Source organism: Octodon degus, unplaced genomic scaffold, assembly GCF_000260255.1.
Source record: "Octodon degus isolate 3935 unplaced genomic scaffold, OctDeg1.0 scaffold00011, whole genome shotgun sequence".
Lineage (NCBI taxonomy): Eukaryota > Metazoa > Chordata > Mammalia > Rodentia > Octodontidae > Octodon > Octodon degus.
In genome coordinates this window covers 21,491,799-21,513,094 of record NW_004524587.1, presented here as the reverse complement: position 1 = coordinate 21,513,094, position 21,296 = coordinate 21,491,799, and the positions used below count along the sequence as shown (strand labels likewise).

The 21,296-nt window shown below is 37.3% G+C and overlaps 1 protein-coding gene across 1 annotated transcript in view; it reads right to left on the bottom strand.

The window, feature by feature from the left end:
- Cdh8 (cadherin 8) overlaps positions 1 to 21,296 on the bottom strand; it is a 415,681-nt gene that overhangs the window by 141,014 nt on the left and 253,371 nt on the right. The window contains 1 exon segment of the mRNA XM_004625918.2: positions 19,640 to 19,893. Coding sequence (XP_004625975.1) covers positions 19,640 to 19,893 — 254 coding nt within the window.

Below are 21,296 nucleotides of genomic sequence, written 5' to 3'. Positions count from 1 at the left end.
GAAGAAATAGTGGGGAAAATGGTGATGTTTGGAAGCTGACTTTTAAAAAATGTTGTTTGGTTAATCCCTTATTCAAATATATGTTCTTCAAATTACAAAATTGGAGTGAATTATATCTTAATCATTTATGTATTGCTATTAGTGTGTTAATTGATGAATTCATTTAATTTTTAACTTCTTTGCATTAAAATATGCATCATTTATCATTACTTATATCCAAAAAGTGGTTGTGAAAACTAAAAATGAAGAATACATCACTTTTTCACTGTAGGTGCCAAAGGTAGATGACACATCAGTGTTACCAGTGATAACACCATCAAATAAATGAAATCCTAATAAATATCTCTACTTGGAGGGTGGTGAAGAGCATCTTTTGATTATTTATAAATGGAAGATACAGGTATTTTTCTGCTTTTTAGTTTCGAGTTCTGAAAGGCACTATGGGATGAGTAGTAACAGTGAACAAAAGGGGCTTTAAGTGCCTTCTTTAGTAAGTTCCGAGGTAAACCTGTCAGAGCCTTACCAGACTGCACAATGGAAAGAACCCGGCGAAAAAGGAAGAACTTAGAATAATACACAATTTAGAGTCCACTGCGGGTAACTCAAGAGAGCCCTAGCTGTCACTGTAGAAATCACACGTATTTTATTGCTTTGCAAAAATAACTACAGGGCGGCTGAACACTAAGAAATTTCAGGCAACACAGTGGTCAGTAAAATGCTTTAACCACCAAATGAGTCCCAAGCGGTAGTAGGTAGCTTCCTCCTTCACCCTTTTATCCTGTTTATTTTACTGTTAGATTGCTTATCCAAAGGATCTCAGAGAACTAGTGAGTCCCCTCCTGCCATGCGTGGACACAAGAAGTCAGGAGTTTGAACAGTGACAGAGGGCTGTCAGCAGAACCGGACCTTGTTGATTTCAGACTTCTCAACCTCGTGAATTGTGAGAAATAAACTTTCTTGAGTAGAGGTCACCTAATCCATGGTGCATTTTAAAAGCAGCTTAAATAGACTAAGACAAAAATCGTAAAAGAAAGTAAATTATTTTCTTTTCTTATTTTGAAATACACTGATTTGGATATATTATAGATGCCTAAGTATTAAAAGAGAATATGTAAGTTAAAATGGTTCGCCAAATAAGGTAATTAAGGTTTAGAGTTTTCCTAAAATCCAACAAAAAGTGTCACTGACTCTCATCTTCTTTATATAGTCCTTCTTGGGGAAGCTGAGACAGGAGGATCACTACAAGTCTGAACTATGTAGTAATACGCTACACCAAATAAATAGATGAATAGATTTTTTTAAAAATTTAATAAATATTACAATAAGAATTCATACTTATACAATAAGAATTCATTTAATTCTTTATTATTTGCATAAACTCTGGTCTGTATTTTAAAGGTACAACTTTAGCTGCTACTCTTTGTCCACTAGGAGAATGCTAGACCACAGATCCCTCCTACATTCCTAAACTTATTACAATAAATAAGCTTTATGTACTGCAAATACGTAAGAAAAAAGAGAGATAAGGAGTACAAGGTATGCATAGATGGGAAGGAATGAAGTAAGGGGCAGGGGATGATAAAAGGGGGAAAAAGAACTGGGTCAAGTTTAGTGGTTCACGCTTACAATCTCAGCACTCAGGAGGCTGAGGCAGGAGGATTGCTGTAAGTCAATGATAGGCTACATAGTGAACTCAGGTCAGTCTGAAGTCAGTGTAGGCTACATAATGACCTTAAGGTCAGTTTGCTCTACAGAGAGATTCTGTCTCAAACAACATCAATAAAAATAGCAACATGAAGAACTGGAATGTATTATGTACATATACCAGTCCCCAGAGGAATTGTAAACATTATGTACCATAAACATGTACCAATAAAAAAAAAAAAGATAAACATGCACAGGTCCTGGTGTGATGAGGTAAGCTTTATCATGGCTGTTTAACTGGTAATTCAGATAAAAATACTTTGAAAAAGAAAGAGAATGGGTTGTTAGATTTTAGAATTTAATGTACCATGTAAATTGTCAGATGTCATGATTTGAAGAAAATATCTCAGGAGTAGATCCTGAAGTTTCTTTGCCTGTTATGGGACTCCCAGTAGCCTGAATATCTTTCCATTGCATGCAGTAAACACAGAAGAAAAGCCAGAGAATCTTTAGTTGAATTTGACATGAAAGAAAGCTCCTGGAATCTATGCACTATGCATCAGGATCAGAACAAGATGCTCGATATATCATAAAGAAATAAAGTTGGAGCCGAGGAGATGGCTCAGTAGAGTAAGCACTTGCCTGGCAAGCTCAAGGGCCTGAGTTCAATCCCCGGCTCTGCAAACAAAACAAAACAAAATAACCCCCTATTTTACAGAGTGGTGCTTCATAGTAAGAGCTGAGAAACAACTCACATTGAATACAAAGCAAGTAAATGAATTATTTCATCTGAAAGAGACCTCTAAAAGCTCAGATTAACTATGAAGATGGAAATCCAGAAATGGAAAGATACATGAATCCAACTATTAATATCATCATTCTCTAGCAGCTTTGAGAAGTACAGAATTTCCCAAATGATTCTCTAAAGGTATTTACACTATTGTTTGTGGAGTTTACGAGTACCACTGTTCAGCGCACTCAAAATATCTGCTACGATAGGTACCACAGGAAATCATAGACCTCCACGTTGAGAAGAGAAGTTGTGTTGGATTTTCTGGCTTAAAGTTCCCACAAGAGGGCTGTCAACATCTAGCCCCAGTTTTGGTTAATCTTTTTCTCTTGGGGATATCTGTCCTATCATTCTTTAAACATTCATCTGACAATTGCTTTTTACGTACAAGAAAGAATATTTCATTTGTATAAATTAACATCAAATAAGTTGGATTTTTGCACCTCTGACAGCCAATAAGTACTTCCTTGGGGCACATGCAATCATGGACAGATTGTGGATTATTTTATGTGAAACATGGTTTTAAAGAAATGTGAAGAAAAAGAATAACAGGGAGAGGAAAGAGAAATAGAGCTAATCTAGGTTTTTACTTGGTATATGCAAAAGATCTTCAATGCTGAAGTCTCCATTCTAATTTTTGGGACATGCTCATATAAGATTTGTTGTTCTTTTGCAAAGTTACTAAGGTGTATCCAATAAAAATCTCTCTTTGGAGGATAGGATGCACAGTGTAGAATAGTCTTTCTGCTATGATAAAAAACTTCTTTTTTGCACAGTGGAAAGTGCCATGTGAGAAAATGGGCTGCTTGCGTCCTGCAAATATCAATTTTAATAATAGCAAGTTAGAAGCAGAAAGTCACTTTCAAGTGCAACCTGTAGGTTTTTGGAATTGCATTCTTTCCTGTAACCAGAACTCACAGCAATCCTATGGAAACTGTCTCATTTTTCATCCCACAAACATCTTAGTTATTTTTAGTATTAATATTCTTCTAAACATCAACAAGATTTGTTAGAAATAAATTCTAAGGGCTGTATCATTATGCTTTCTGAAATTAAGAAAACAAATAGAAGTAAACTTCTAAACTACTTGTTTAGCAAGTGATTCAAAGATCATAATTGCTCACACAAACACTCTGACCAGACATGTGGTCAAGCTACTAGTTTTATTCAATTCAGAACAATTAGCAGGGATCAGAAGCACATTTAAGAACATATCACAATATATTGCTTGAGAATAGATCACAATAGCTAATTGAATATTATTGTGTTGGGAAATTGCACAGTTTTACATGGCTGAAATTATTGATATTTAATAATAACTTTTACCTGAGTAGTCTGTTTCCTGAACTACCACAGCTTAACTACATACATTTCATAAAAAACATTTGGAACAAAATTGCTACTTCCTGTATTTGTGTTCAAGACTTAGATTTTCTGTGTTTTGTTGCACTCATATATGTTATTTTGTTTGGTTGGTTTTTTGTTTGTTTGATTGATTTCTGTGGCCAGCTCAGCCCACCCTAGGGGCGGCACTGCCATTGCATATGGTGCCTGGGATTGAAATGTGATCGCTGCTCCTTTGCCTAAAGTTGCCTACGCAGGCACTTTAGACTGCTGAGCTATCTCGCTGGCCCCAGATATATGTTTATATTTACAGACAGACAAACAGACAGGCAGACACAGAGAGAAATAGCTCCTGCCTTCCTTCCTTCAATCCATCTGCGATGCCACATACACAAAGTCTTCTCCTGATCTGTTACATTTCCTTGTGTGCCATAAAAATGACACTGTATTTTAATTTCAAAAGTGTTTTCAAGATTTTTAGAGGTAAGTTTCCATTGAGTGAGTTTTTTTTCTCACCTCCTGCTACCCCAGGGCAGAACAGGTAAACTTCCACTTAAATCTGGAGTGTACACAAAGGAGAAAGTAACAGGTGTTAGGAAGTTGTTGTGTTTTTTTTTGTTTTGTTTTGTTTTTGTTTTGTCTGTAACACATTCTTCCTACTGTATAACATTTGATTATTTTTTTAGGAAGTAGCTCTCTTTTTTGTACCTTTTCTGCTAAGTTAAATTTCTGAATCACAATTAGTTTATCTCATTGAAAAATGAAAAAAATAGGACTCAATATATTAATGTAGCTTATATGAGATAATGTGTTGGAGATGTTTTTATCCTTTCTTGACTGGTTTTATGGGGAGTGTTTCTCATTATTTGCAGAAGAGAGTTGGCCAAATATCTTTGTATTTCAAAAATTCTGGTCTCTGGGTTTCATACAGAAACACATTTTGTGACATTTCCATTTGCTATTGTCACACAAAACAGGAAGGAGATTCACGCCGTACAATCATTCCATGGTGTCTTTTATTTGATTTAGAAAAAAAAATCTCAGCTTCTAGATAGATAGGGTTCATGTGTCCCCTCAGTGTGTGTCATTGTATACTTTAATCTGTATGAATTTTGGGGAAATAACACAATACAAATTACATTGTATGGCTATGTGCAAAAAAGAAAAATGCTCTAGAGTGAGTCCTAGATAAAATATGACTCACTGCCATTCCTTTAATATTTACATGAAACCTTTGGAATGATTCAAATATTATTTTTCCAGTCAGGAGAAATATGATTCATCAAAGGGAATTTTAAATACAATGATGTGAATGTAAATGTAGAAAAATGGAACACAACATTAAAGCTTATGGAGGGATTATGTTTTAAATTTATTTTTTTATTTAATTTAAACAAAGGTTAAGTGATTGCCTCGTACTGACAAGTATAATGATAAATATGTGGTGGGTAAAAATTAAAAGCCTTTCTGAACAAAGGAAAACATGCCCATGAGTTCCTAACGGCTTAGAATAAAGTGCGAAGTTCTATAGTAGAGATGTGCTCATACTGTGTGTGTGTGTGTGTGTGTGTGTGTGTGTGTGTGTGTGTGAGTCTGTGTGTGCGCGCGCACATATGTGTGTCTGCGGGAGCGAGAGGGGACTTGGTAAGTGAGCAGCAAGAGGCAGAGTCTGTTTTGAAGCACAGAGATGTAGGCTTTTTTTCCGAGAGAACATAACCATACCCTGCATAGAGAGGCGTGCATATGGAAAGCCAGGAGGGTTGGGCTTATTTAGAAAGCACAGGTGCTCGCACTTGCTACTGGAACAGAAAATCTGTTTTTGAACAGAGAAAACACGTGGACTTGCAGCTTTGGAGGTTTCATTGCGTGTGGGCAGTTGTTGGACACAGTTGCCTCTGGACCTGTCGCAAGGCGGTTCACAGTAGTGGGGCCCGGAGGGAGCGAAGCTCGTCAATATGAGACTAGGAAGGAAAAGGAACGAGCAGAAGACCCAAACCCACGCTGGTTTTCACAGGAAAGCCCTCAGAGTGCTCGAAACTCGCCCTCGGCCAGCACCACTAAACATGCGCTAACCCTGTAGTTCCATGGGCTGTGCACAAGCATTTAAGAGAAGGATCATTGAGGAACATCTAGGAAGCTGTAACAATAACATTAAAGGCCCTGAACAGGTGTGATGGGAACTCAGCTATGAGATAAACATACGGTCATTCCCTTCTTGTATTCATTTCAATTTCCCCCCTCACATCCTTCTTTCTTTCACTTTTTGATTACTCAGGTGTAAGCCAGTGCACTAACTGTCAAGATACACATGGCCTTGCTCTTATTTAATTTTTTCTATTTGTGGGGGAACATGAACCAATGAAATTAAACAGGGCCTTTGAAAATTTGCAGTGATATGACCATTAGGAAGATAAAAAGGGCTGAAGTGTATAAAATACCTAAGAGGCAATTCTATCAAAAGACATGTATAAAAATAATACTAAAAATATTCCTATCAAAGTGAAGCAAAGGTGAAAACTGAGCTGGGAAGACTTTCACCATCTTTGAAGACTTTAACAGGTCTACTGTGATGCAAATTTTGGAGTTAGTGGAGGAAGTATGCCAGGAAACAAATCAGGAAGATCACTGGATACCAAACTGATGAATATTTCCCCTTAGTAAATCTGAAGTCACCTGGAAAGAAAGCACATACACGTGTGTGGCATGAAAGTACTCGGATCCCAACCACAATGCAGTAGTGGCAAAATAGTCAATGTTAAGAATACCGTGACCACCTCTAGCCACATGGAACTACTTAGCTCTCCCAAGATGGCACATGCAACTAAAGAACTAAAATCATTATTTAATTTAAATTAAATTGACTGTATGCACATTCAAAGAGGTCTACATGCGTGATCAGCACAGGTCTAAATTGTACTTGTCAGTTGTGTAGAGATCGAAAATGGGCAAACAAGGATGTTGCAACTACTCAGGTGAGAGCTTGTGGTGTAGCATGTGAGTTGACAAACTAAAGTAAAGCAGAAATGACGAAACAGAATTAGGAAGGAAAGGGAATGAAGGGGCCTTGAAACCCTCGTGGATGGCTCATGGGTTCTTCTTATATTGCTTTTCAAATGCTCTCTGGCTTTTTCTCCTTTAAGGCATTTCAGTGCAATTATTCAAATACACCAAATGAGTTATAAATATTCACATAAATATTAGCAAAAGATGATTAAATCATTGTAAAAATACATGGGAGCTGGAGCTTCCAGGGGCTATGTGAAAACTGTCTATGTTGTGTGTGCTTTTTTAAACTGGAAAATTAGGTGCAATGAGCATCAATACTTTTACACGGAAGCCATCATGGTAACTTTAGTCATCATTATTCACCTTGAGAACAAAGAATTTCTTCTTTCTTTCTTTCTTTTTTTTTTTTTTTCAGAACTGGGGCTTGAACTTAGGCCCTTGTGCTTGCCAGGGAAGCACTTCTTCTACTGAGCCATCTCCCTTGCCCTGAGGACAAAGAATTTACATGAATGTTCACAGAACTGCACTGAGCCATCTCCCTGGCCCTGAGAACAACAAATTTACATGAATGTTCACAGGACTGCACTGAGCCATCTCCCTGGCCCTTAGGACCAAGAATTTACATGAATGTTCACAGGACTGCACAGACCCAAGGATCCCTGGGTAATGTAGGGCTGAAAAGCAGCCCTTACTCTTCTTAAATAGTATTATTGCAGTACTATTTCTTATGTCAATAATGGCTTCTGTTTATAAGAAAAGGAGTCATAGTTGGTGAATACCAAATAGATGAAAGAAGAGAGATGATGCAGAAAAAAAAATCTCATTATGTAACAGTCTATGTAGACCATACTAAATATTAACTTTAGTAATGCATTTACTGTATCCTTCTTAACTTTCCGCTCTACTATGCCTTTTATATTAATCTCTCATTTAACACTTTTCTATAAATTCGTGAGGAGTTTCATATAAACATTAGAGTTGTTTAATATCTGTAGTTATCACATGACAATGATATCAAAGTTTTATAATCAGAGGCAGTGACATATTTATAACATCCTGGCTGGTGTATCTGACATACAGTGAGCTCCTGCTAGATGTTGGCAAGCTATTATTGTTGTAGTAATTTATTAGATTTTCTTTTCTAATTTGAGGAAAACATCTAGACTAAATATGAATTTCATAAAATAGAATGGCAGTATAAAACTCCATCAAATATTTTTGGAAAATGTCAGAAGCTTATATGTATTTTAATATTTTAGAAGCTATTTAGGCCACCCAGCAAAAGCTAAGTTGTGTTAGTTGATTGTGTCCACTTGGCTGAATCAGCTCCCCTGCAGATCTCAGTGAGGGGACCTAGACCTGCAGGTGGGCAGGGCCCAGGAACTGAGAAAGAGAGGAAGCCGCCCTGCCTAGTTTCCTGCCACCCTGCCCTGCTTCCGTGGAGAAGTCTTAGTCTTCGGAGCAGCTTGATCTTCGCAGTCGCGCCATTTTGGAGGAGTGCTGATCTTTGCCATGGAGCGCTGGTCTTTGCAGTCAGTGCAGGAGGAAGAGAGAGGCTTGATGGATGCCGCCGCAGCTGCTGCTCCTCCTCTGCTTTTCATTGTTTTCTGCCCTCATGAACTGCTGACGTTTGCCTTGGAGCCAGCGGAATATGGACTGAACCCTCCAGGACCTGTGAGCTAAATAAACCTTTCCTTCCCTCAATTTGAGTGTCGGGTATTTGTCCCAACAATTAGTAAAAAGTAACTAAGACATAAGGTCTTACGGTTATTCCTGGGAATGAAGTGGTGAATAAAATGATATTTTTTATATTATAAAGACTATCAAAATATTTATATGAAAATTTACTTATTTGTTTATATCACAGTTTTAATAACACAACCACATTATTTCAGTGTCCTTCCATACGTAGTTTATTCTAGGATAACCAAGTATTTTACACAGGAAATTTCTATATCAAACAAAAAACATACACACAAGGAAAAAACACTTACCCCACATATTTTTAACCAAGTCTGAATACCTATATAAACGCAATGTCCAAGATCATTTCCTTGATATCTACAGAGTTGAGCCCAAAACGCTTCCTCTTTTGCCAAGGAATAGAGCTTTCCTTCACATTCGGCATGTTTCTCTTTCTAACATCATATCTTTCACAATGGGAAGGCATTTAGGCCATGTCTTGTCTTCTGTATTATTCAGTATATCTCTCATGACTTTGAACCTTCCCAAACATGTTCATAAATCTTATTCCCATTTGCCATGGTGCTACATAACTCAGTAGATCATCTCAAACTTGATTTGTGCCAGGAGGCCCTTTGGAAAGGCATTTCAACAAGGGTCATCCGGTTCCTTAATAAACAGACATCATAAAATGGAATTTAGCTAATAAGCTTTTGATAGATGAAAGAAAATGGAATTTGTCCATCTTAGCATTCTGTCTTGTTAAATATGCAATATTATGTTTTCCTTTGGAACATTATCTCCAATCTGATTGTTCTTTATCAAATGCAAAGCTGAACAATACATTGTGTCAGACCAGAATGTAGAAATATAAGGGAAAATAAAAGTCTGGCAGAATTGACTCCCATAAAATATTGAAACATCTGATAAATATGTCAGTCTCCCTTTGTCATGCTACAAAATATGAGATTTATTGTGCCTACAAATGCAGTAATATTAGGAATTATGCCTTAGCCTATGCTAGCTTCTTTCTTTCAGAATATAAACTTTATTATTTTGTTTGTTCCCTAAAGGAAACATAGTCTTCACCAATTAGAAAAAAATGATGAAAAAATATTTTAAAACCACAGAGAAACACTTTTAATATTTTCTCCTCCCAAGAGATTTTACCATCTTAGATTTCTTGCTTTAAAATATTCTAACATGCAGTTTGATAATCGTAGATAACTAATAAGCTGATTTAACAAGTTATACCACACTCACAATATTTCAGGCAACTTGATTTGCCATTTCAGGGTTCATAGGTGACAGTAAATCAAATTTATGTTTAAGAAAACATAGGCTGATGCATATGGAGGGAGCTAGACAGCAGAGAAATTCAGAGAAATGAGTTCATTATTAAAGATTCCCTATGTGTTCATGCCTGCTGGACAAGGAAATGTGCTGAGCAAAATTCCTTCTCGGAAAGATGCAGGAACTAGGAGAGGTGTGGTTGGTAGGCAGCCTGCAGCCATCGGCTCCCTGCAAGTGAAGCAGGTCCATCTCTAGGGCTTACCTGGAGATTAAGCACACAAAGATGTATAAGGACTCCCCCAGTTTTCATGATGCAATACTCCACAGATAGGCCCTACTTCTTCCAGAGAGACCAACTAGGTCTGCATTACAGTTTAAATTTTCTGTTTGCCTATCCTACTTCTGTCTCCTTTCTTTCTTTATTTTTTTGTATAACTTGCCTTTGACTTCCACCTAAGTGTAGACAACACAACCTGGAAAATATATGTATAATGATAATGAAAAATGTGTAATTCACAGTTAATGTAATAGAGTATAATGATATATCTTGGGGCTGGGGAGAGGGATCAGTAGAATAAGTGCTTGCCTGGCAAGCTCAAGGGCCTGAGTTCAATCCCCAGTTCCGAAAAAATAAAAAAAAAAAAAAGGTATCTTGGCATGTCTTAGTGCTAAAATATTAAGTATGCATGAATAATGACATACAAAGTTTTTTTTAGTCACTCTTACTGTGTGTCTACTGTGTTATTTCAGAAGATATGTTAGTTTATTAACATATGACATCAATTCTATGACAAGTGAAATTTGGTTTCCTGTTTCTCATGCATTTAGAAAAATCCTTCCGAAGTCTGAGAATTTACCAAGACGTGGAAATGCAGAGTGTACGGTTTGGCTCAGCTCAAAACCATGGTGTGGTAGCAAGCACTGAGGGCTGGGAAAGGGCAAAGATGGGTAGGAAAACGAATTTCACGATCAACCACTGGAAGAGACAAAAGCTTTTTTTTTTTTTTCCCTTGAAGCATGGAAGCAGCACAGTAACTGTCTGGATATCCCTTCATCATCTGTGTGACAGAGTGTTGGTGGATATTCTCCCCAAAGCTACACTAAAGAAGGAGCTTTTGCTGGCAGACCCAATATGAGTGCCTACCTTCATGGGCCTCGTGGGTATTAAGGACCCAGCCTGCAGAATTTAATCCTTATCACATGTCGTCATATTTAAATACAAAAGAACTTATTTGACTGCTAAAATTTAAATAAAAAGCTATTTTAAGAAATTTATTTTAAGAAAACTTGAGAGGGTAAAATCTGAAAATGACATAGGAGTCTACTGTTGAAATTATTGCTAGAAATACAAATCCTGATTAGTCTAGTATACGCTTTCATACTGTTCTTGTAATGTAAATATTTTAGGGTTTGCTGGCCTACTCTTTCTGCCACAGCTACTGAACTCTGTACCTGCAAGGCATAAAAGTGTGAGGATGATTATCTTGCTATAATGTTTGATTTGTTATAAAGTCTCAGGCTAGATTTAACCCAAGGATGGGTTTGTATCATACAGGATTTTTGTAACACATTCAAAGTATTCACTAACATCCGTTGTTGTTCTATTACTGATTTTTTTGAAGAACAGAGAGACAAGAAATGTATACAATAATAAAATGATATACAGTCTGCTAGGAAAAAGTATGACATTTGCAATGTTGGTTACATCAGAATCTATACACAGGTTGGCCCTGGAACTTGAGTAACTTCTGTGCTCCAGATCCTGTGCAGGACAAAGCAAGGCTCAAAGATTAAATGCTTGGCTCATACTCTCTCCTTCTTAGAGAATGCAATACACCTTTGAAAATTAACATATAGGGGAGGAGCTAGAGCATATAAGGCTGGATTCAAATGTATCTTGCCAAACTATGCCTCTTTCTCAATTGTAATTCTTAGAGCACTGGTAGAAATGCTGCCCATGAAGAAAGGCAGTGTATATCTAGTTTTCAAATTTAGCTGACATAAACACACTTTTATATCATACAAAATATTTTGCCAAATATTAGTTTGAAGCCAATATATGGGGAATTCATAGGAAGATATGATTTTGAGGCAACTGCAAGTTTAGATGCTATTTAGAGCCACACATAATGAAATAAACCCCTTAGTTATGAATCAGTTATTATATTTCACTGAACTCCAACTGTTTCTTTCTCACTGCTTAATTTCATTCTAGCTTTTGTTATTATGCCTAAAGAAACCATTTGAACATTTTGTCACATTTTGATTCACTGAGAATCAAAAATGCCATCTACAAGCCTTCAGCTTTTTGCCTCTAATTGCTCCACTCATTGCTCTAACCCCTTTAATAAATAATATTATCTGAGTTTTTCCAGTCCCAGAATTGTAAGGTGCCTACTGCACATGCTATGTCTTGTTCCTCCATGAAAAGGGAGAAGAAAATAATATCCTTTCACCTGAAATAGAGAGGGAAAAAGAGAATGAGGTAGAGAATTTAAAAATGAGGGAGAAAAGGAAGAGAGAAGGAGACTTAGTGGGAGAGTATTAAAGAATGAAAGTAAAAATCTACAAACCATCTATTTCAGATTAATACCAAATTATTTTAAGTATAGAGCTTTTCAACTTCAACACTATTGACTGTGAATTGCTTCCATTCAAATTTCAGTAGGAAATGTCTGCTATATGAAACTGTAAATATCCATATTCCATTTTTTCAATTTCCGGTTGCATTAAAGTCTACTTAGACTAACAACGAGTGTCTGGGATTCCCATGTACATTCAGGAAAACTCTTTCCTACAGTGATGGGAGAAACTTTTACATAAGTTTCCTGGAGAATTATGGGTTAAAATTGTATAAATAAATATGTGAATTAAATTTGTGCGTGTGTGTGTGTGTGTGTGTGTGTGTGTGTGTGTGTGTTTTAGGGAAGGGTCTAAGGGTGTTCATAGCCTCACTACTAGATTGGATTCACAGTGATTCCTCTGTTCACAGCTTTCCAAGTGCTAGCATTTCAGGCATGCGCCACCACGCCCAATTTCAATTGCCATCCCAAAGCACCCCAGGAGCAGGGTCGGCTTGGCAGGCCCGGGAATCGAACCCCCAGCCCCTGCACTGACTTGCAGGTCCTTTAATCCACTGAGCTATTTGGCCAGCCCAAATATGTGAATTAATATATAAAAGCAACTGATGAGAATGAATGATTGGCTGTGTGAATATGTGACATTGTGAATCATGTAATTGGAGTTAGTTGAATTAAATGTATGTTTTCCTTTTCTGAACTAGTGCTGAGAGAGCTGTGTTTTTGTTTGTTTGTTTGTTTTGCAGTTTAGTATAAGGTCTATAGGGTCTCTTACACTGATAGAACTCATAGTGAGATCCTTCTGTGTTCAGCCTCCCAAGAGCTGGGTTTACAGGTGCATGCCACCATGTCCGGTCTCAATTGTCCTCTCAGTACATCCCGGGGGCAGGCTGGCACGACAGGCCAAGGATAGAACTCCAGCTCCTGCATCTGCCTAAGCAGGTACTTTAATCCGCTGAGCTATCTGGCTGGACCGAGTTGATATTTTTTAATTTGGAAACTACAAAAAAATCTGGATGAGGAAATGCAAACATAAAATTAATCAAGATTTAATTAATTAAAACTGTTATTTCTTACACTAGACCTTTAGACACCACCAGTGGAAATGAAAAAGAAAAGCAATAAAATTGTTAAGAAAAACAGTATGGATATTCCTCAAAAGTTAAAAGCAGCACTCCCATAATATCTAGACAACCCACTTCTATCCATTTATCTAAAATTGAAGCCAGGAAGGCAAAGAGATCGTGTCACTCCTGTGTTGATTGCAGCGTTATTTTCAATAACCCAGATGTATAAACAATCTAAATACCCACTGACTAATGGTGCACAAAGAGAACATGGTATCTGGATATAGTGGAACAGAGACAGTGAAATATGACATATAGATATAGAGGAATAGGTACAATGGAACATGATATATAGATACAGAGGAATAGATACAGTGGAACATATATAGATACAAGGAAGAAGAAAATCCCGGAACTGCTCTGATATAGATGAAACTTAAAGACATTCTGTTGTGGGATCTGGAGATAGCTCAGCAGTATAAGCACCGTATAAGCATCTGTCTGATAAGCTCCTGCCTGGCAAGCACAAAGTCATGAGTTCAATTCTTGGTAAAAAAAAAAAAAAAAAAAGCCATTCTGTGTGTGAAATAAGCAGCTCACAAAAGGCCACATTACACAAGATGCTGTCTAGCTGAAGTCTCTAACATTGTCAGACTGGGAAGCAGAATGGAGCCTGGTTGTTTTCCAAGAGCTGGAGGGAGCAGTAAGTGAAGATTCACTAATCAGCTATAGATTTTGTTTTGCAAAATGATTACCTTTGGAAGATCTTCTCCACCACACCATGCCAATAGGCAACAACACTGTACTTTGCCATCAAAATCGCTAGAAATCATGACTTCAATGAGTGTTTTATTACAAAAAATTCATTAAGAACTAGGCTTCTTACATGGATGAATTATAAAAATGCAAGGAAAGGGAAACACGCACATACAAATACACAGCGTAACACTCTTGTGTAAGGAGAGTGTTTAAGGTTGAGATCATACTTAGGACCATGGAGCACTATTGCCACTGTGACCACGTGTCAGCCTCCTACTTTGCTTGCTAAATGGATATCATGTGTACTTTTAATTGTAACAATTTATGTGATCTTATTCTAGGTGAATCATCTGAAACAAGTAAGAAGCAACTGCCTTATAAATAGTTGTGTATCTTCTCAGAACCATGGCAATAACCAACAGAGACCTGAAATAAATGTATTGGGATGGAAAAACAGGTCACAGTAGGGTTTTTTTTTCAGTCTACATAAAAGCACTGATTTATTTTTACAACTCACTTTGTGCTAGGAATTTTTACCTTATAAATAATTTGTTGCATATAACACCATTTTAGTGTGTCTATCACAAAATATAGGCTCAGTAAACATCAGCTGTCATCATCCTACTCCTTATTCAAGATTCCATAGCCTAGAGGAGTTCGCACAAACACAAAAGACAACAGTAAGGAGTTACTTGAGTTTGAAACCAACATCCACCACGACCTGCAATGTCACCGTGCCCTAGGTACCCATCCTTTTAGAGCTTCCACTTCCTTCTCTATAAAACTGAAAACATGCTGAATACATCCAAGTGTATTGTGGGAGTGATATATTATAGCATCTTTGCATAATTCCTGATTCATCACATGAAAATAACCTGTTTTCTCCATTTACATCCTAGATCGCCATGTAGTTTACAGCCAACAATCACAAACTGATACAAAGTAGCTAGACGGATGAGCAAAGAAAGCGCACCTATGCTCTATTTACCTCCACAGACTTGATGTATTTTACTTCTTTCCTGTTATGCACCTTGAATTTGATGAGACTCTTTAGAGTGTGAGATGTTTTTCCTTCAATTATAAGTGTTCCTGCTAAACCTCATTGAATTGTATAGATGGAGTTGTAAGGGTCTGTGTCATACTGGAAAAGAACCAGCACCACATCATAAGCAAGGTGCAGTAGTGCCATCTTCATCTGGACTGTGCTCCAAATATCCTTATGTTCAAGCCTCAGATTTTAGCTTACAAAACTACCGGAAGGCAGGAGGAGCTCAAGAAAGTGCAGTCCAGTGAAAGAAGTGGCATCATCGACAATGTGCCTTTGAAGGGGATATTGAGACCCAAGACTCTACTGGTCTCCACTTCTCTGCTTCTAGGTCTCCATGAAAGAAGAAACCTCTTTGGCTACACCATCTCCAGGACACTCTGTGCTACCACAGGCCCAAGGGAACATAAGCAAATAGCCACGGACTCCACCACCGTGAGTCAAAGTAAAACTTTCTTCTTTTAAGCTTATTATTCTGAGTGTTTTCTCACGCTATTGGAAAACTGGCCAGTAAATCAAGTTGAATCTTCATCCTCAGTTTTCCTCAGCTCTTCAATAGGAATAATTCTACATTTTCTAGAAGTGTTTGAAAATGAAATTACTTTGTGAACACAGTCCCTAACATATTTATAGTTAGGAACAATATTTAAAATATGAGCAGGGGCAAAGAGAAAAAAAGGGTGTGGTAAGTTATATTCTTCAGGATATCATATGACAAAAAATAAATCTATGGGCAGCCATATTTAGAAGAATCACTGCTAATATAAGAAGCAAATTTTTAATTTGCATGTAAAATACAAAATTAATGGTGGTTTGTCTTTTACGAGAGATCAATGTTTATAAAAACAACATGTTATTTATTAAATTAATTTTGCACACCTTATTAGCATTGTGAAGAAGACAGTAATATTCCATTCTGAGGAGGAAACTGAATCTTAGAGAATTCCGAAGAGAGACAGTCTGATGGAAAAGCAGTAGCGATGTGATTTGAGACCCCTTCTGATTAAGTTCAAAATATGTCGTATTTTCAATAATGTATGTAATATTATATCACTGAGAGAGACATAATCTTCCAGAGTGCAGTGACATGATAGGCACTGTTTTTTGAAGGGGACATTGAAACCCAGGACTCTACTGGTCTCTACTGGTTTCTTTTTAATGCTCCTGGGAGAGAACAGGGAAAGACATTGATTACACTCTTCATATGTCACTACCTTTTCCCCCTGAAAGGGAGTATATGGATGTATAGACACTGATAAACATTTAAGCCTCATTATAAGAATCTAGGCCGGGGAGATGGCTTAGTAGAATAAGCACTTGCCTGGCAAGCACAAGGGCCTGAGTTCAATCCCCGGTTCTGAAAAAAAAAAAAAAAAAAAAAAAAAAAAAGAATCTACAATACATGAACCTGGAGCTAATCCACGTGCTCTGAAAAGAAGTTGTCCCATCAACAACTGCATGTCCTAACACAGCAGAAGCCATGACAAACAGCTATTTCTTGCTGGCCAGCAAAGCACATATGTATCATCATAAAAGATGGATACATTGTTGCTAGTATATGAAATGCAATAGCCATAAAGAGAAAATAATGCCTAGCTATCCATTGCTCTGTAATTCTCTGAGTATCTGAGTTTGTTATATTTAAAAAGGATAAATGGCTCAAACTCTGTCTACTTGCCTCTGACGGAACTATGCAATACTCTGGCTAGTCAGAAAATTTAATTTTCTGCTCAGATTAACCAGTTGTGCATAGACGGAGGAAAGCTGCTCTCCATAACCCAGCTGGCAGGGGCAGGGGCTGTGGAAATGCAGAACAGATGCAGAAAATCACAGCTGGTGACTCTTATATTCTCATTTCATGGAGCCCATTAACCTCCTCTCAGGCCTCTGTGAGGCCCACATTCAGATGGACACATCAAAGCCCGTGGTAAACGCTTTGAAATAGCATCCATGCCTTCTTTGGAAGGGATCAGAGATGCCTAGGAACTACCACTTACCTGACAGCTATCAGAAGCACGGATGTCTGTGTCATCGAATAGTGCTTTATCTGTCCATCTCTTCCTGATAGCAGGGCCTTAAGTCTCCTTTTGTTTGTGTACAAATGAAAATTTTTTTCAAAGTAGAGAAATTTCCCTGAGAAACTTCTAGAGCCCTCTATCCATAAGTGTCCACACCGTGACGGTAAGAGAAACAGTAGGAATAATCAAAGCTAATGGCAATTGCTGCTTGATTCCCTGTGAACTGGTATTATCACTGTAAATCAACACTGTACATGAGTATAAAGAATAGATTGTATAAAGTGAAATTATATAGGGAATTTTTGAGGGTGCCTTTAAACCCAATTCTGTAGTTCAATGTTGCTTTCTCTGTGGAATGAACAGGGACTCAGATAGAAGCTGTAGCTACTGAAGTAGGTGTCTCCTCACAGCGAGTCCATCCCACTGGTGCTGTGGACGCCAAGTTTGGGCTCTTTTGTGATTGGCCCAGTATTGGAAACCCTGCCACTTCTTGGGGCTCTTGGCTTTCACACTCCTGAGCCGTTCTGTACTACTTGCTGTCAAGAGTAGAAACTTTGTCAAATCAAAGGCTAGAACTAGCCTGGCGACTTGCTTCTTCCTTAAATCCATCTTGTTTAACCTGCTCACATTGCATCAGACTTAAAGATGTAAAGAAAGTGACAATTTTTCTTTCTGCATTTCTTTCAAACACGGAGAACTATGATAATAGCAATATTGATTTATTCCATGAAAATCATTGCCCCTATTTATATAATAATTCCACCACAATCTTCCCTGAATAATAATTCCAGCACAAAACCACAGTGCTTTATAGTCCAAAAAAAAACCGGAATCTCAGTAAACTTCTTGGTTGACTTTTTCCAGAAGATACATCTAATGCTTTACTTTTTGACAGATACCGTTACCAAAACTGAGACATAATTAGCTAAAAATGAGAGCTATTCTACATGTCTGGGCTTAAGAAGGGGTTGCTCAAGAACTTAAAATAATAGCCAATGGACTATTTCACAAATTTTCAGGTGGAGTGTTGCTTTCTTACAGTTTATATTGCTGCAGAAAGCTTTCATTGTGTGCTTATCCGATGCACTCTTATGTATCATCTAAATTTAGAAGTAAATGTGTTAGAGAAAAATCTTCTGATTTGAAAATAGTTCCTTTGCATCCAAACTCAAGCTATTTCAGGTACTGCCTGTTCTTCAGGGTTTTGCTCTCAGTCTCACTTTTTTAGCACCCTTGTGAGTAATAGAAAATTTAATACATTTTTAAAAAAGAAAATAAATAGAACCTCCAGAAAACTCACTTGTCTAGTGTTTCCCTGAATGAAGTAATTGGAAGGCTGTCTGCCCTAGATATCTGTGACTCGGAAATTGAACGTGTTCAGTGTGAACTGATATCTAATGCATAGAATAACTGGACAGTTCTTTATAATTCTAGTCTTCTTTCTACTTTTTATTCTCTCTCTCTCTCTCTCTCTCTCTCTCTCTCTCTCTCTCTCTCTCTCTCTCTCTCTTCCTCCTCTTTCTTACCCACCCTTCCTTTTCTCTCCCTTCTTTTCTCCTGTCCTCCTCACTCCAACAAATTTTTTAAGACAATGTTTGAAATCCACACTGAAACACATCATTAGCCAACACTTCACCCTTGGAGACCAGCATACATGTTATAGATTTTCAGCATGCCTTTGGAAGAAATCTATTTAGCTTGAGCACCTGTACTGTCACTTGGGTGACTGGCAAAAAGAAAAGATGTATACAGATCAACAGGGGAAAATAAAAGTAGAATTGAAACTCATTTCTAGACAAGGCAGAAAAACTTTAATAAAGGATTATTTCTCATCTTGGGAAAAAAAATTGAGAGCAGAGAAAGTATAAACAAAAAGCGATTTTTTAAAGGACAGAAAAAGATTTTTGACTGAGATGCTCCAAGCCGGATCTGCTGACCTATCAAAAATACCCATGAACCGAAAAGAAGATAATTTCAAAGCCAAACACCAAACACAAAAATAAGATAGGAACTTCTTAATGCATTGGCACTCTTGTCTCATGCCTCTAAATTCTAATATATAATTCACTCTAGCTGTCAAAGCATACAGAAGACAAACTAGCAATGCTTTCCCAATACTAAGAAATAACAAAGCAAAAAACATAAAAGTTCCTCACAAATGTGCTGCAAAACACTTGCAATTATGCAGTCACTGAGCTCTCCAAGGGCTGAAATAACTTGATTTATCTTGATCTTTCTGGCTGCAGGCATTATGTATAGCTCTTAGTAGGCATGCATATGCGTGTGCAAACACACACACAGAAGTGCGTGCGCGCACACACACACACACACACAGTATGTACTGGCAAAAATTTGTTCATATTGTGAACACATTTGGAGTAGCTAGTATTTCATTTAAAAAGGAAAAATACCTTATAGGACTAGCAGTGATATCAGGATCCCGAGCAGTCACTTGTCCAATGACGGAGTTCAGAGCAGCATTTTCGTGAACTTCGAGAAGGTAAGTCGGTGAGGAGAAGACAGGAGGCTCGTCGGCATCTTCAACAACAATTTTCACTGTCGCTGTATCTTTAAAGGGTCCCCTGCTACTGAATCGTGGGTCAGTGTGGATATTGGCTGCCTCTACCTTCAGCGTATACGATTTTTTGGTCTCAAAGTCCAGAGGCTGTTAAGAAGTGACAAAGATGAATGTTTTTCACTAATGACCACAGCAGTAAGAACAAATGAGCATAATGCTGATGGATGAAAGGTATGTGCATTTAAGCCCATTTGTGGGTCTTAATGAGATCACTTTCCATTCCTCTGGATCCAAACTGTAAATTTTACAGGCATTTATTGATATCTGTTTATTATAGAAGCTCAGTGAATCTAATCTCCTATTGTTTTGTTTTGTTTTGCTCATTTCACTTGGAATTCACAAAATATTCACAGTCATGAATTGTGCCATCAAAATTTCACTTCAGAGTCATCATAAAATTTTACTAGTGATGACACAAACTGCACACTAATCAGCCAGTTAATCGGGCTTCTGCTGCTGAGAGATAAGGCAGCATTGAATGCAAATTCTATCTGGGAAGAATATTTTATCATTTCTGCAACAGTGTGTGAAGTGCAAAGAACTAGAAATAATCATTGTTTAGTTCAAGGAGACATTATGAAGCACAATGTAGCACTAATCCAACAAAGAATGTTTTCTTATTTCATTCCCAAAGCACTGCTATTCGATTGATCATTTGGCGAAAATGAGGCTCATTTTTTAGAGCATCCTTAGAAGTTCTCTGTTATAAGTTTCAAGATATGACAGGGATGGGCATGTAAAGAAATACATACATAGACACAAATCTGCCTGTGTGTTTTATTTAGAAAAAGGAACAGTGAGACCAGAATAAATGGCTACAGCTAAGACTAACTGTGCACCCACCCACCACTTAAAAAACCTGATGCTACCTCATCGCATCATTTCTGACAATATTTTTGACATGATAATACTTCACTGTAGTCATTGACTAAAGTCACATGACAGAACATGAGACTTTAGTCAATGACCTATGCATACTTCACTAGGTAAAAGAACACAGTCCCTTTAAATACCCACAAGACCATCTGCACTAGAATACTTATAGGCCAATTCTTGGCAAAATAAAATACTCCAGATTTCAAGAATGCAAGTCTGTCAAAATTCAAGGCAATAGTTTATGTCTGCATTAAAATTTCTCATAAGAAATGCAGTTCTCAATCTGCAATGTAGATTTAAAAAAAACGAGGCTGGAACACAAGCTAGCATCAGTGAAGCTTTTCAAAACTCTTGTTCAAGCTTAAATATATATTCTTACTTCAACATTTTGTGTTGATTTCTAATCTGAATTCACATTTAATGGAGCTTAGGTTTTTCTACCAATATTTTCTAGTAAACAATGCAAATAGTCACTTCCCTGTTGATTCTGAAATTGCTAGGCGTGTGTATATAGTTGTGAATAGATGATTCCACCTCAGCATATTCATAATTTACCAATCACCCCTACTGTAACAGTTTGGCAATTTTATGTTCTTTGCAAACACTGCTCAGTT